This window comes from Maylandia zebra, linkage group LG13 (genome assembly GCF_041146795.1).
Source record: "Maylandia zebra isolate NMK-2024a linkage group LG13, Mzebra_GT3a, whole genome shotgun sequence".
NCBI lineage: Eukaryota > Metazoa > Chordata > Actinopteri > Cichliformes > Cichlidae > Maylandia > Maylandia zebra.
This window is the reverse complement of record NC_135179.1, coordinates 7,645,826-7,660,844: the sequence shown is the minus strand read 5'-3', so window position 1 is coordinate 7,660,844 and position 15,019 is coordinate 7,645,826. Positions and strand designations below refer to the sequence as shown.

The window sequence follows — 15,019 nt, the reverse complement described above, 5'->3', positions numbered from 1 at the left end:
CTGACACAAAGACACACTGGGCTAAAATACACTGAGGGAGTCATCAAGGAATTAGAGACAGAAGGGGAACACAGCTGGGAGAAATAAGACCTAACGAAACAGGGAGAGCAAAGCCGGAACACTGACATCAGACAGGAACAAGAACCTTCAAAGTAAAACAGGAAACAAAACTCACTTTACTAAGACACGGACTAGACAGAGAGAGACAGACTTGACACTGACCAAAGCCTACTAAATAATAATCATAATCAAAACAGTATCACTGATTAATCAAATCATAATCTAGAAAAACACCAAAGCATGAAAAACAGAAAGCTGGGTCAACATGACCCAGAACCGTGACAGGGGTAAGGTTTGATTTTTGGACCAGTTTTTCAGCATGAGTGAAAGTTTATGCTGAACGACTATTCAAACAATTTAACTGAATATGTAGAAGCTCTCTTAATTATCAAGGAACTGGTGGCCTCCCTAAATAACTAACTAAATTAGCATTTCACTTATTACCTTACTGACTGGCTGATGGGTTAATTTTACATGTGAATGGTTGCTTACTGTGTGCTTGTTTTCAGTGCATTCAAGGACATCCAGCTGATAGAAAACACTCCCCATGCACCTAACCAACTTACAGACGCCCTGGCAAACTGAATGAATAACTACATTACTGACTGGCTGTGTGACTGGTTAATTAACTTACTGTCTGTCTGTTTGTAGTGTACCCAAGGACATCCATCCAGCTTGTACACAAACTATTTCACTCACAGACATCTCTCCTCTCTGGAGTGACGGGAAGAATATTTCCCTGTTTACTCAAGTGCCACTTCATGATTAAAAACTAATCAGGCTTCAGCCAGGCTGGGATCCCCCTACACACTGACACAGAATGAACTGTAATTATCTTAACTGTGGAGTAAGAAGCGAGCGGCAGGGAGACATGAATAGAAAGAGAAGGGGGATAAAAGAGAATAAAGAAGAGGATAAAAACATAACTGTGAGGAGAAGGTGAGTGGTCCGAGCCAAGATAAAGGGAAGTAAACAGAGGGGAGAAGAGTAAAAGTGTGCAACGCCTAAAATTTAAAGCAGTTAATTATCGTGATAACGCATATCTTCTCACCTTAGCTCCAGCGTTTAGCCACACTGTGTTAATCTTGTGCAAGATTGCAACTTTATGTTTGGTTAAGCTGCAGATTGAAACTCAGCTCAAACATGTTTCCATCAGATATTTTTTAAAATTACACATGTAGGTCAAAAGCTCATCTAAGAAGTTTAATGGTAAATGGGATGAAAGGGAAAATATTATTTGAAAGCGTGCGAACTAGGACTACCACATTCAGTGATTTGCAGTTATTTTTCCACTCTTCTCTCACTGAAGCTGCTGAATCATCCTTTTTTTATTCCCACAGTGTTCAAATGACCAGGGTATTGCAGCACAAGGCCTGCTGTGTGGAGACAAACTAAACGACAAGGATAACCACTTGAAATCAAAATAAGAATTATTTTTTGCACAAGTTACTCATCCCTTTGTCATTTGTTTTTATTTCTAGGGGTGTCACAATAACTGTGTATCTACTATAACACTAATGCTAGTATTTAAAAGCAAAGCGTGTCAGTCGAGTCAATAATGCACACAGTCTGAAATTCTAAATAACTGTAATCTTTAGCTCATCCAGGCATTGGACCAATGAGCTAATGCCATTGAGAGGCAGCTAATGTCTGTATGTTTGCAATATACAAGAATTGCGACTTGTACTATAGTATTGATCAAAATGTAATTAAACTTGCACACAATAATTACCTTCAACCAAAATGTGCTGAAGGTCACATTTGTCTTTCTCACTGATTTTAATCCTCATTTGTTTGAGCCTAGGAGGATATTACCAATCTTTATATCATAAATATAACTTATTTAACTGCAATCAATCACTCTGCTTTAACTGCTGCTTCTGTCTTTTGCCCAAAGTGTGTGGCTCTGCAATTCTGCTAGCAGAGCTTCAATGTCCATTGACCATTCCTTAGTGTATCAGCATGGTGTAAACAAGGGGTACCGACTAATGTCAGCATATTTAGTTTTCACAGTATAGGACTTCACAGATAAAGGCAAATTACTGCTGTATTAGACATAAAAAAGTGGTATTGTGCCATCTCTAATTATTTGTGCATCCACTAAAAATCTCTGATGAGTTTGAATCTTTTCTTTCTTTTCTTTTCTTTTTTTCTTTTTACTTTCTTTTTATTATTTTTCTTTAAACACTATACAGGGGGTAGGGGGTAACAACAAAATAGAACAACAACAAAAAAAGAGGAAAAAAAAGATAAATACAGAAGGTAGGGTACCAAAAAAAAAAGGAGTTTGAATCTTAGTAACCTCAAAGTCAAAGTCAGTACTCTTAATCATCATCATACTGCACACATACTACTAAATGTATTTGTGTATGAAGCTACATAGGGCGATGATATGCTGTTCTTCTTCTGGTTATTTAAACTTCTAACATATCTGATTACATGCTTGACAAAGGGCACATTTAGCTCGTTTGCTGTTCTTTCTTGCTTTAACCAGCTAAACTTGATAGTCCTTATCTTTGAGTTTGTCTCTTTTCTGGAAAAAATTTTGAAGCAGTTGCCTTCATACATGGAGCTCCCTATGTGCCCTCAGCTCAGTATCCATCAGTTATAACAAATCAATATTTTTAGTATTTTTCTGCAAAATATGAAAACATCTCTTATTGGTTTTCTAAATGTAAATGTCGGTTCTCTTCGTCTAGTCTAAACAGCTATCGATAACAAAACTGCATCTGCAACAGCTAAGGTATAACATTTCTGCACCAGACCTTTCCGTTCCACCCTTGTCATTCCCTGATCTATTTCCTTGCTTTTAATTCTCATCTTCCTTTGTGTCATCCTTGTGCCTCTCTCTGTTTTCACAGTATGCCCTCTCCATTGTTGCTCATCCAAAGTGCTGCCTGACCTTTCCCAGTGGTGCTCCCTTTGGAGCTGGTGAATGAATTCTCTCTATGTTTGTCTGTATATTTTGAGTGTATGTGTTTGCATGTGTGCTTGCCATTTGATTTTGATTGTGAATAAATACAGTACTGTCTTTCCAAAGGTTGTGTTTGATTTAAAATAAAGTTCATCTTGTAATTTATGTTTCCTATTAGAGTAAAAAAGGTAGATAAAACAAGTTCATATGTGAGGGCAAGCGTCTCTAAGGGCAAGCGACTATTCACTATTGTATGAACTCTGTTCCATGCTCCGATCTGTCCTGCACATATCACATGCAGTTTTAAAAGACCAAGGGCCAGATTTGCTGTCTGTGTGCACACTAAACTTGAACTGAAAGGTTTGGTCACAGTCATCTTTGCTGAGAAGAATGCACATGTGTTTGTTATGAAGGTGAGTTTTTAAATGAAACTGATTTTTTTTTTTTTTTTTTGGTAACACTTTATTACACAGTGTATGCTAAAGCATGTTTTTTGGGCCTGCTGTAGCTGTGATAATTCCTGGAGCAAGACGTTATCAGAATGAGCACATAATTGCAGTGGGTGGATGGCTCGGAGCTCTTAGTGGGGTGCCATAATTTTGTCTTTGTCCTGTAGTTCTTTACTGAGTCCTAAGCCTAAATGATTAGAGCTGTGCCTTGCATATTTCTAGTCCTCAGTGTCATAAAAGAACAAAAGTTTATGTGGAGTGTTGCTGGGCGAGGGAGAATAGTTCCCCATTAAAATGGCTGCGAGTCAAATTCTTCTCGTTGACTTAAATGAGTATCAGTGCGCGTAAACTGCTGTTGGAGAAAAACAAAAATAAAAAGGAAGAACAATGTGCACAGTGTAAATGTAGGATTATAGCAGTAACTTCATTACATTGAACACTGGTCATGATAAGACCTTAAATGTTTACCTTTCTTTGGAAAAATATGGAGCTGTCAGAGTTATACAGAGAGTAGCACCCCATGGTCCAAGGCCACAGACAGTATCCCTCATTGTCCAATTGAAGACTTTGGCTTTTATCTGTTCCCTTCAGTGGTGTCACATTGATCTGTATTGCCATGCATGCAAAATCTATACTTGTACTATGTTGTTTTGATAAACAGATTGCTCGTTCCTTGGTCAGGTCATTTTTGAGCCGCTAATCAGGGGTGCTCTCGGCTGTCTACAATGGTCGTTTTTGAAATGAGCTGGCCATGTCTGTGTTTATAAATTAGTGCGTTGTTAGTAGGTCCCATGACAGGACTTTACATTCCCATTAGTGTGTTTGGGACTTCATGCTAATTTGCTCTGTTTAGTAAATCTGACCTTAATCTGGCAAAGGCTAGAATGCACTGCTTTAAGTTTTAGGATGGGGTTCAGTAACCAATGGGTGATACTAATCAATTCCTGATAATAATGAATGAGGTCCAAGTGTTGGGCTCCAAGCACCATTGTGCTTAAGTGCATTGTTAGAGAGTTGTTACCATGTTATTACTCTCAAGTCATAAAGTTAAAATAACAGAAGAACTTATGTTTGTGGCAGTGTGTTTTTCAGCTCTGTGGTTTAGTATCAACTACATCTGTTTGTAGGTCAGTAGCAAAAGTTGAGCCAGCTTTAGGTATGTCTTTATTAGGATTTTACTGAAATAGAACTGAAGTTGGTCTGAAGATATGTTTTTAATATGATGAGTAGCTTACAATTATGACTTCATTTATTTTCTTTTAAGCATAGAAATAATGAGTTTTGTGCATTTGACTCAAACTGAGTGGGTCCAAACATAAAATGTGATTTTGTTTTTATATATACATATTTAGAAGACTACATGTTCCTAATTTTTTTAAAAAAAAGAAAGGACTGCAGTTTCCAAAGTGAACACAAAGTTGACTCCCAAACACAGTCCAGTATCATTTTATAAAAAGAGCATTTATTTCAAAGGTTTTTTTTTCTTTTTTTTTTGCTTCGGAGATTGAAGCACATAGTAAAGCAACAGTACAATGTTCAGAAAATATAAGTGTGATGCTGTAACATTTTTTTTTAATCTTTATCTTCTTAACACGTTTTTGTTGTAATACTGGAATATTCTGCATGTATACTAAAATAAGAACTTTTAAAATTGTACAAATTGGTACCATAAAACTTGACAGAGAATAAAAACGAGGCGTTCTCTCACTGCAACAAACACAGATTGCTAGTTTTCCTCTTGAACAGGGAGAAAGAACAAAGAAATGCCAAACAATGAAAAGAGAAACAAAAATGAAAGAAATGAGAGGTTGTATGGACACAGGCATAAACCAAGTCTGTTTAACTTTAAGCAGTACATTTCTTACGGCCGCCTAAAAATGAGACTAGAATACCGTGTAGTCTCTCCACGTTTAGGCAACTGTACAGATAATAAATCTGAGCTGCAAAGAGTTAAACCAAAATTTCTTCCCATGTAGCTGCAGCCAGTAAAAGAACAGTTATAATAATGATAACAATAAGAATAGAAAACAACAATAATAATCATAATAATATAATAACATTAAAAAAAAGAGATTGACCAAGAACCTACACATTTAAAAAGGATGTTTTGGTTTCAGCCTCAGCAAATGTGGTTCTGAAAACATACTTATGTTATTTTCCAGTGTTGTTATCTCTATATAGCAACACATGTTGATACAACAGATGTTGCCGCCAACATGCCGTGCACGGTACTGGAAAAAGACACAATGCACATTTTACCAATCTACATTTACTGTGCTGGCAGACTCAGTACATCCCATCTAAAGACTGTGCGGGGCGCAGGTTGGATCATCAAAGTGATATATCACGTCAGCACGTTGCTCTGTACACACCTAACATGGAGAATAGTTTGCTTTCTGAATATACGTCTCAAGTTACAAAAAGAAACAAAAGGAGAAAAAAAAAGAGAATGCACTGCGTTGCAAGAGTGTCTATTAAGTTTAAGGCGATTTTTAGAGCTCACAGGTTTGTACTCATTGTGACTGATCATCATCAGTGGACTCCAAATGAGGAAGTGATCATTCGTTGGTAGACTCGGTATGGGGAGTGATTGTTGTTGTGAGGAATGGGGACACAGGGCGAGGGCATGGAGAAGGGCAGCTTTTTCTTTTCAGGTCTTCTCTGCAGTGAAGAATGAAAACAAAGAATCATCCACAGTTTGAAAATTGAATCCTTGTTGAGTCTGTCTCTTTTTGAGAGTAGAAAAATTGTATCTGTGTAGCATTTTCAGTCCTTGTGTGTTCCTTTGTCTTTGTGTAGCTACTGAAGATAGCATTCTCTTACTCCTTACTCTTGTTGTGTTTTTACCCCTGGAGTTGTTGTTTATTTATTATAAGGCCACCATACTGTGAAGATGCTCACAGCATCTTCACAGTATCAACAACCCAGAGTCGGTCATGCCATCAAAACGACAGTACCTGCTGAATTCGGCACACACGACACGTCGGCAAAATCATTCCATTTGATTTTTGACCCTACTAACACATCTGTACATTTTATTTCTATTTAATAACATCAGGCAGTTGCTGGAATCCAAACAAGCTCTTCCTTTAATTTATTTCTCTCCCTTCCTCTTTGTCTTTGAGAGATCAACAAAGGGGATGTACTCCACGCAGAAACCTTTCAAGGGAATAAAATTTCCCTCAACAACCATAAAAGAAGAATGTGAATCCAGTCCACAAAAGTATATAGAACCTCTAATAAACTAAACATTTTGCTAAAAGCAAGTCATTTTGACCATACAGTAACATTTTTTCCATCAAATTACTCCCAAACAGACAAATTGCTGACATAGCAAATCTCCAAGCCCTGCAATGTTCAAGTCTGTAGAAATAGAAGGAGGGAAAGAGACACAGAAAGGACAAGGAAGATTTGGGAAAACCGGGAGTGTTTCATGTCCAGGTGTTCACAATGTGTCCATTGACAAATCATTTTGGAGGACTGGAGCGTTGCCATGGAAGGGGGAGCTGTTAACGTTTGTTGACTAATTGGCATGAACTGATCAGTTGGTAGTTGGTAACAGTTGGGAACTGGGGAGTGTTAACCCTCAGTTAACAGATCCTCATGGAATCAAGAAATCAGAAATCGGGGAGGCGTCCACTCAGTGAGACCACTGTTAAGAGTCTTCACCATCATCAGCATCATTAATGGAGCAGTCTTTGGTCCCGTACAAATCTGCCAGCTTCTTAAACCTCGGCCCCCAACTCTGCAGATAGTCATAATCCAAGTCGGACTCTGTTGTGACAGACTCGAGGGAACTCAATGACCCGGCCAATGATCCTCTGCCTTCATAGCCGTAGATCTGAATGGAGTCGTAAGGAGGTGCAGTCGGGTCACTGTCAGCTTCTGCAATTCGAGTCTTGATGAAGTCATCCACATCAACGCTGTTGGCTGCAGGACGGCCAATGCCGGGCCTGATAGGATACTGAAGTTCTGGTTTGATATCCTTTCTTGGCAGGAAACCGTTGGCACCATCTGGGTTCTGAAAAGTCAGAGAAAGAGAGAAAGGACACTACCGTCAATTATAAGCTTACAGATGTATATTGCAGAGAATGAACAAACGTAAGAATTGTATTTATCTGCTGGCAGATAAATCTGGTTAATATTCCACCTTAAGTACTTGTAGGTTTTTAGTGTAATGTTTATATGCATAAGCAGAAACTGACAGTCACAGATTGCTTTTGACCTGCCTGAGGCTGAAGCAGCAGACCCTCAATTTCCTCTTTTCCCCATAGACTTTTATCTTTAATACCAAGATGGTTATTGCCACTCGTCCTCTCACCCTTACCTGCAGTGTGGCAATGTCGAAAGCCTCTGTGTCCTCCTCACCGCCTCCCTCGTCATCATAAGTGATAATATTCTCCCGGATGTCTTCCTCCTCGAAAACTATCAGTGGCTCTTTCTTCTGACGCCTCAGTGCAACAAACAACACTACTATTGCTGCCAAATAGAAAACAAAAATGCAAGGGTTTATATTTCCATTTAAAAAACATTTTACAAAAACCTTCATGATTACAGGTAGTAGACAAGTTAATCGTGGATAATTAGTGTGCACTGTGGGAGGTTGCACCTTGGACATTTTAATTCATATCATTATTGTATTATGTTATACACGCATGCCATTTTAATTCTAAATTGTCATCAACATGTCAAACTCGTCAAAGGTTTTCAAATGTGTTGTACTCTGTGTAAAATGCAGTGTAAATTAAGGTTGAAGAATCAGCTAATGGCTTGTGAAAGATTTTCTGTTTTGAAAGCATATTTATGATGAGATATAAGGCTAAAAATAGATGTGTTTCTGTGTGTGTGTGTGTGTGTGTGTGTGTACTCTAAAGAACTGTCTTGTGTGCATGTGTGTTGTAATAAAAAAAATTTCAACCCAAGCAGACAGTGTGTGTATGTATATATATATGTATATATATATATATATATATATATATTTCCTGTGCATAAAGGATAACAATACAACAGCGACTATCGCTGCTCTCTTATGATTGAGCTGCAGCTTTTCTGTCTGACACATACAGTAGGCAGCAAAGAGGCAGCAATGGAGACCAATTGAAGTGAAAGATACTGTTTTTTTTTTCTTTTTTTTTTTTTTTAGTTGACAGCTGCGCTTGTTACTTGTAAGCACAATCAAAACCTTAGCGGCTAAAAAAAAGCCTTTACCAAACTACCTTTTCAGCAGGCTTAAACACTGACAAAAGTGGTACTTTCAAGCTCTTCCATCCACCTAATAGGTACACCCTGACTATGAAAAAACCCTACAAACGCATCCCTGTGGCTTTGCCTCCTAAACTCTCCAGAAACCTCTGGAAAAGGCTAAAAAACATTAAAAGTCAAATGTTAATATTTTTTGTACCGTTTCTTTTTATATAAATAGTTACATATTAAAAACAGTTCAAATTAATTTAATAATTTGGCTGTGAATAATTGATCTTACTTTAATGGATACATTTTTATTTTTTACTGCACTACTAAAGTTCTTCATGTACTCCCAAATTTTTCAGTGTGGGGCACCTGTGGTCCTTGGAGATGAAAGTAAATGTCAAGCCCTGCTATTGCAACATTTCCAAGTACAATGTGCGAACCCACACTAAGTGATTATGCATGGATGGGGTATGAGAGTGATTCTGTAAGTGCTTATACATAAGTGATTCCTTGACCTCTACTCTTAAGAAGATCAAACGATGCAGCACAGTTTGAATGAGGAGTCAAAAATAGGAGGCGGCCTGAGTCAATTGCTGATGTTTCACCTCAGTGTAAAGTAAATGTCAACCTTTTTGGTATTACTAGAAAGGTTTGCAGTTAAATGGCTCAGTCTATAAACACACCCTATGCAATTTTAGAGTGGCCTCCCTAAAATTTGATCCAGGAATGAATAAATGTCATATATTTTAGTAATCCCCCCTCAAGAATTAAGAATTTTGTTCCTTACCAAGCAGAATGACAATACAAGCCAGTATAGCTATCAGGGCTCCAGTGCTAAGACCAGCAGGAAGGACGTAGGGCTCCACATTACAAGACAGAATTGTGTCTTTGCTGTCACAGGAGCAGACTCTGATGGTCAGGGTGTTGGTGCTGCTCATAGCGGGAATACCGTTGTCGTTTATCTCGATGGGAAGGTAGTAAACATCCTGGGTGAGACGACTGAATCCTTTACGGAGCACATAAATACTGGCTGTGCTGTCTGTAGATGGAGAGAGAAATAAGGTGGTGAATGTGATGAAATGATGGAAGGTTGTTCAACTTCCAAAGGACTATAAAAAACACATGCTGCTGAATGTTTTGGCTTTTATGTGCAAAAACTCACATAATCCACCTTTGCACACATTTTTCTTCTTTAGCATTGTCCACACACACAACTATTGCTGCCCTAACACAGCAGCCAATGAGGTGTGACTTTGATGACATTAGATTTATATTTAATAGTGGGTCCATTCATCAGTTCAAAAGTAATCAAAGACCAGTTATTGCTGTTACGACACCAACTTGCTGGCTCTGCCTTTGTACCCTCTTTTGTCTGCCTTTTTTCCATCCCTCCCATGCCATTCTTTCGCATTTATATTTTATTACCAACAGAGGATTACACAATATGAGGCATTTCAGAGGCTATATCGCAGGAAAAACAGTGTCTAACTTGTATATTAAAATACATAACAAAGCCATACAGGTTAAAAATGTACAAACTACTGATGTATAATAATAAGGTATAAAATGCAGACAGATCTCCTCTTGGAGGTTAAATTTAGTATGAATTTAACCCTAAAACCTACAAAATTTAGGACAGACAGCAATTTTTTTCAAGCTCTGTTCTATTTTTTTTTTTATCACTGCATGTCATTTTTAATAATCCACCTTTATTTTTCCATCTTGCTTTGTGTTTCCTAAAAACCTACAGGTTATGCAGATTGTTCCTAAATTCATCATTTTTTTTCTCTTTTCATGCTTCCCAGTTGTTCTTTACGTGTGATCAGGTGTAACGACAATCTAAGAATTATACTTCCGTGAAATCTCTTAACATTTCCAGAGAGTTTACAAAGAAGTCAAATGGTGACTCACTGTAAGCTTTACTGTAGATTTACAATATAAAATCTTTGAGTCATGCAAAAAAACATGTTACATGTCACTTCCAGTACATTACAGGAAAAAGAAAAGGAAGATTAAAAAAAGGTTCATAACTTCTAGCCAAAAGCTATGAAAGTTACTCCAAACCCCACTCCCCGATAGAAACATCTTTCTGTTACTGATGTCATTTGTTGCCTCCTGCCAACACAGCCACTGTCTGAAAGTTGTATGTGTGATGCAGTGTGCAGGTGCGTGCTTCTCAGTCCTCTGAGAGGCTCTGGACTCTTTTCTGTCTGTCTGCGTTTCTGTTACCGTGTGGTACTGAAAAGGTCACCCTTTTGCAGTGTTCTTCAATGATAGAAATCGCACACATTTCAAGCTGCTCATTTTAAGAACACACCTAGACTTCTGATAATATAAATCTTAGTTCAACACATATCACATTTCCACTTGTTATTGCTTTGTACTTCAGTATTTCACATCTTCTTCTATAAATAATAGGGCTGGTCAATATGTAATTTCAGCAGTGAAAAGGAAGGAAAACTAAAACGCATGCTACGACTCTTGATTTCTCTGTGCAGCTGGCGAAATGAGTGAAGAACAGGAAAAAATCACAGAAAAGGAACATTTAGTTGAAAAGAAATGTATGGGTCTGTGAGGTGAGTTTAGATTGGACTCGGGCTCGGTTAGTTTGAGAATGCAAGAAATGCACGGGGTGCATTTCGCCTGTCCTCTCTCTTCTCCACTCTTTCTGCTTTCCCACAGCCATTCAGAGTGGGTCCGTTTGTGCATCCCACCCCTACTCTATTCAGTGAGGAGGCTGATTAAAGGCTACACATTACAGGTCTGCGGTGAGCCTCCACCTTACAGTGGAATTCTATGTACTACTACATAGAGCAGTGCTGATGGAAGAAACAGCCCCTTTCCTGAGGAAATGAGACGGATACCTCAAATGAAAAATAAACTTCTGGTTTACTTGTGGTTCCTGAGATATTTCAAAGTAGAATGGAAGGCAGAGCCTTGATATTTCAGGTTCCACTTCTGTGGAATCAGCTTGCAGTCTGGATTTGGGAGACTCTACTTTCAAGATTAGTGTTAAAACTTTTCTTTTTGATAAAGTATATAGTTAAGGCTGGATCAGGTGACCCTGAATTCTCTCTTGGTTGCACTCAGTGTTTCTTGTCCACTCACCCTTTTCATAAATATGTGTTTATACACCACTCTGCATTAAATTAATAGTTATTATCAGTCTCTTTCACAGCGTGTTTTTCTTTTTGACCTGTCTTCCTTCCATGACCCTCAACATGTCAAAGCAGATGGCTGCTCCTCTCTGAGCCTGGTTCTGCCTGTTGTTCTTCCTGTTAAAAATACGTTTTTCCTTCCCATTGTCTTCAAGTGCTTGCTCACAGGGGGCCATGTGATGGTTGGAGTTTTCTGTATTATTCTAGGGTCTCCTACCTTACCTTACTTCTATAAAGCACCTCCAGTGGCTGCTGTTGTGATTTGGTGCTTTATGAATTGAATTGAACTGAAGAAACACTTGAACTTCTCCAGTGTTTAATGTAATAAAGGTTGTTATGGGATTAAATAAAGGTCTTTACATATGTACTATAGTCTCTCCAATTATTTTGGAGTGATTTATTCTTAAAATGTAATTTTACTCATCCACCTAAAATACCTGTATTTTCCATATTGCAGTTTATTGAAACAACCTTTTTTTCAGTATCATGTGGCTTAAATCTATAGTAGTGTTCTCCGGATTACCTCGTTCTCTTTTCCTTTTTTTTCATCTTGCTCCCAGAACTAACAAAACTTAATTCAATCAGCTGGCCCCCGAAGATGTATGTACAGACGGACAGAGACCCCACTGCAATTAATACAGCCCGCAGGACATGTGTGCATTCATGTGCGTGTGAAATTCAGAGCACCTGCTGATTTCTACAAGGTACTGTAAGCCTCCATCTGGTTATGCTTTGATCTAATCTGAGTGAAAGGGGGAGAGAGAGCGAGAAGGAGACAGCAGATGAAGAAACGGTTAGACTGGCTAAAGAAAAGAATGGAAAGAGGAAGGGGAAACAATCAAAAAGCGGGGGGGGGGGAAGCGAAGAATTGGAAGGGATGGAGAAAATATTTTAAAGGCCATCTACCTCTGTTGTCTTTGAGGGAAAAGTTATGGTTATGAGCAACTTCTGGAGCAAGGTTGAATGTGAAGTGTTGCCTGTAAGCCATCTCATCCTTGTCCACTGCGCTCAATGTTTCGATGACCTAATACAAACAAATTAAAATGCAATTGGAAGGAAACAAATGAATGTAAATACTGTTTCTGGATACATTTAGCTTCACCATCATCCCACCAAACACGTGCATTTTAAAAAAAATTTATCATCTCACACAGAAAGCCTCACCTTTCCCGGTGCGACAGTTTCACACATGAGGACCTCATTGTTGGTCGCGAACTCTGGAGGGTTGTCATTAACATCTTTCACTTTGATGTTAACCCGCACTTTGGTGTCTTGGTGATGGCCCCCTGCATGTATAGTACACACAGTGCAGTGCAAAATCATCAGTATTTTGCTCCATATAAAAATTCAAAGCAGTGTTAAAGTTATTAAAGCCACAATGTCATTTTTATGTGAATTATTTGTGATTGTCTGTGTCTGTGCATCGAGTGAATGGAAAGACTGTGAATATTTTTCATCTAAATTGCCTGTCAATCAGTCAGCCACTCAGCCAGCTATTTATTATTTTGATTTGCAAAAATTATAGACGAGTTTCTGAGACATCAAAAAAAAATACACTCAAACAGAATGGCACTCATTTAGTTGCAGCTCCCAGAAATGTCAAGTTATGCCTGCTGAATATTAAATGAAGAAAAAAAAATGTGATGCAGACAGAATGATGTCTAAACAGCCAAAACAGACACAAAAAATACAACATCCATAATATTAACTCAGAAAGATGGAGTGCACTTTTCTTGCTTTTCATCTTTAAAAAAGAAAACCCATCCATTTCAGTGCTGTACTGCCTTGCATATTTGCAATTTTAGTCAGTGTGATTTTCCACTACCCTGTCATTACTAGGCATTTATTTAGCTTCCCAGGGTCTGTATGTGGTTAGCATAGCCTGCAATGGTCCTAGCATTGTGGGCGGCAAGTCCGTTTCCATCTGTCCGTCTGGCGTCTAGCACACCACAGGGAAACCACGCAGCACTCTGCTAGTTTGAGCCCCAACCACAGAATACCAGGGTGGGGCCTCTGTGGCTTGAGGGAGGGTTGTTGGGGATAAAGCCAGGGAGGGAAAGCTCCAGAGGGCCTGTGGGTTGACTGGCATCTCCCCTGTTTCTTCCCCACGTATGCACTACAGTAGACTGTTAGGGTGGAGCTCATAATTAAAAGTTATAGCGGTGCTTTAACTGTATTTACTTCTCTTTTCATTTCTGTGGAGTTTTCACCAAAATTCTAATTTTCATGTAAAGTAAACTAAAAAATAAGCTCATTTAAAAAAAACAATTAAAATTAAGGAAAACAGTTTAGGTATAATAATAATAGTTAAAGTCTTGTTGTTGCCTTTTTTCTCTACTTGTTCTTTGCCCCCTTATACAATTAACATTTATCAAAAGCCAGCTCAGTGTAGCAGATCTTAGTTTTCATTTCTGGCTAGTTGCATACACTAACATTAGACACATTCCACTGAGTTATAGATGGGTACACTTATCAGAATGATACCACTAAGTCTCAGCTGTAAAGCGTGAAGTCAGTTCACCCCCTCTGATTCCAGACATGTAATTAGTTCATCAAGATTTAGGCTTTTTGCTGCTGACAAACATAGCAAAAGGGTTAACTTTAGTCCCACCAAGAGGAGAAAAAAATTACAGCCCGCAGCTTGAATCCACTTAAAGTCTGTACATAAGATGTCATGGAGTGTATCCAGCACCACAGGACGACAGCCCGGGCTTCGGATGCCAGCAAATGTACAGCCTGGTGGCTATCTGGGAATTTTCCATCTGTTTGTTCTTGTTTGACTTTTTCTTCTCATACTACATCAGCGTGTGTGGTTTCAGTAGCAGAAATGACACAAAGGCTAAGTTCAAACACAGGGAGAAGCTCATTAACTCCCAGAATGGCTGAAAATAAAATAAAATTTGCACTTAGGTGTTGTTTCACTTCACATTCAATTGTATCATAAGGGTCTATGAGTCCAAACTGTATATATATTAACTTTTGCTATGCATATAATGATAAATAGAAGTGTGTCTGTGTAGGCCATATTTAACAGATCTATAGGGACTCATTTACCACACATCAGAATCAGTCCCAGTTGTCTTGTATTTCAGAGTGCATACATACCAATCTCTGTAGCTGACACAGATATATTATGCCAGGGCTGTGTTTCTCTGTCCAGTGGTTTTGTTGTGGTTATCATGCCATCTTCTGCGTTTATACTGAAGAACTGCTCTACATCTGTGTACCGAGGGATCATGTACCTATAC

At 38.5% G+C, this 15,019-nt stretch overlaps 1 protein-coding gene across 2 annotated transcripts in view; it reads right to left on the bottom strand.

Moving 5' to 3' along the window:
* Positions 1-4,865: 4,865 nt before the first annotated feature.
* Positions 4,866-15,019, bottom strand: part of cdh11 (cadherin 11, type 2, OB-cadherin (osteoblast)) — an 89,228-nt gene continuing 79,074 nt past the window's right edge. For both annotated transcript variants that reach the window (XM_004553504.3, XM_076891464.1), the window contains 6 exons: positions 14,877-15,013; positions 12,936-13,057; positions 12,678-12,795; positions 9,401-9,652; positions 7,751-7,902; positions 4,866-7,444 (listed from right to left, as the gene is read on the bottom strand). In XM_004553504.3, coding sequence (XP_004553561.1) covers positions 7,079-7,444; positions 7,751-7,902; positions 9,401-9,652; positions 12,678-12,795; positions 12,936-13,057; positions 14,877-15,013 — 1,147 coding nt within the window. In that variant the 3' untranslated portion in view covers positions 4,866-7,078. The remainder of the gene's footprint in view (positions 7,445-7,750; positions 7,903-9,400; positions 9,653-12,677; positions 12,796-12,935; positions 13,058-14,876; positions 15,014-15,019) is intronic.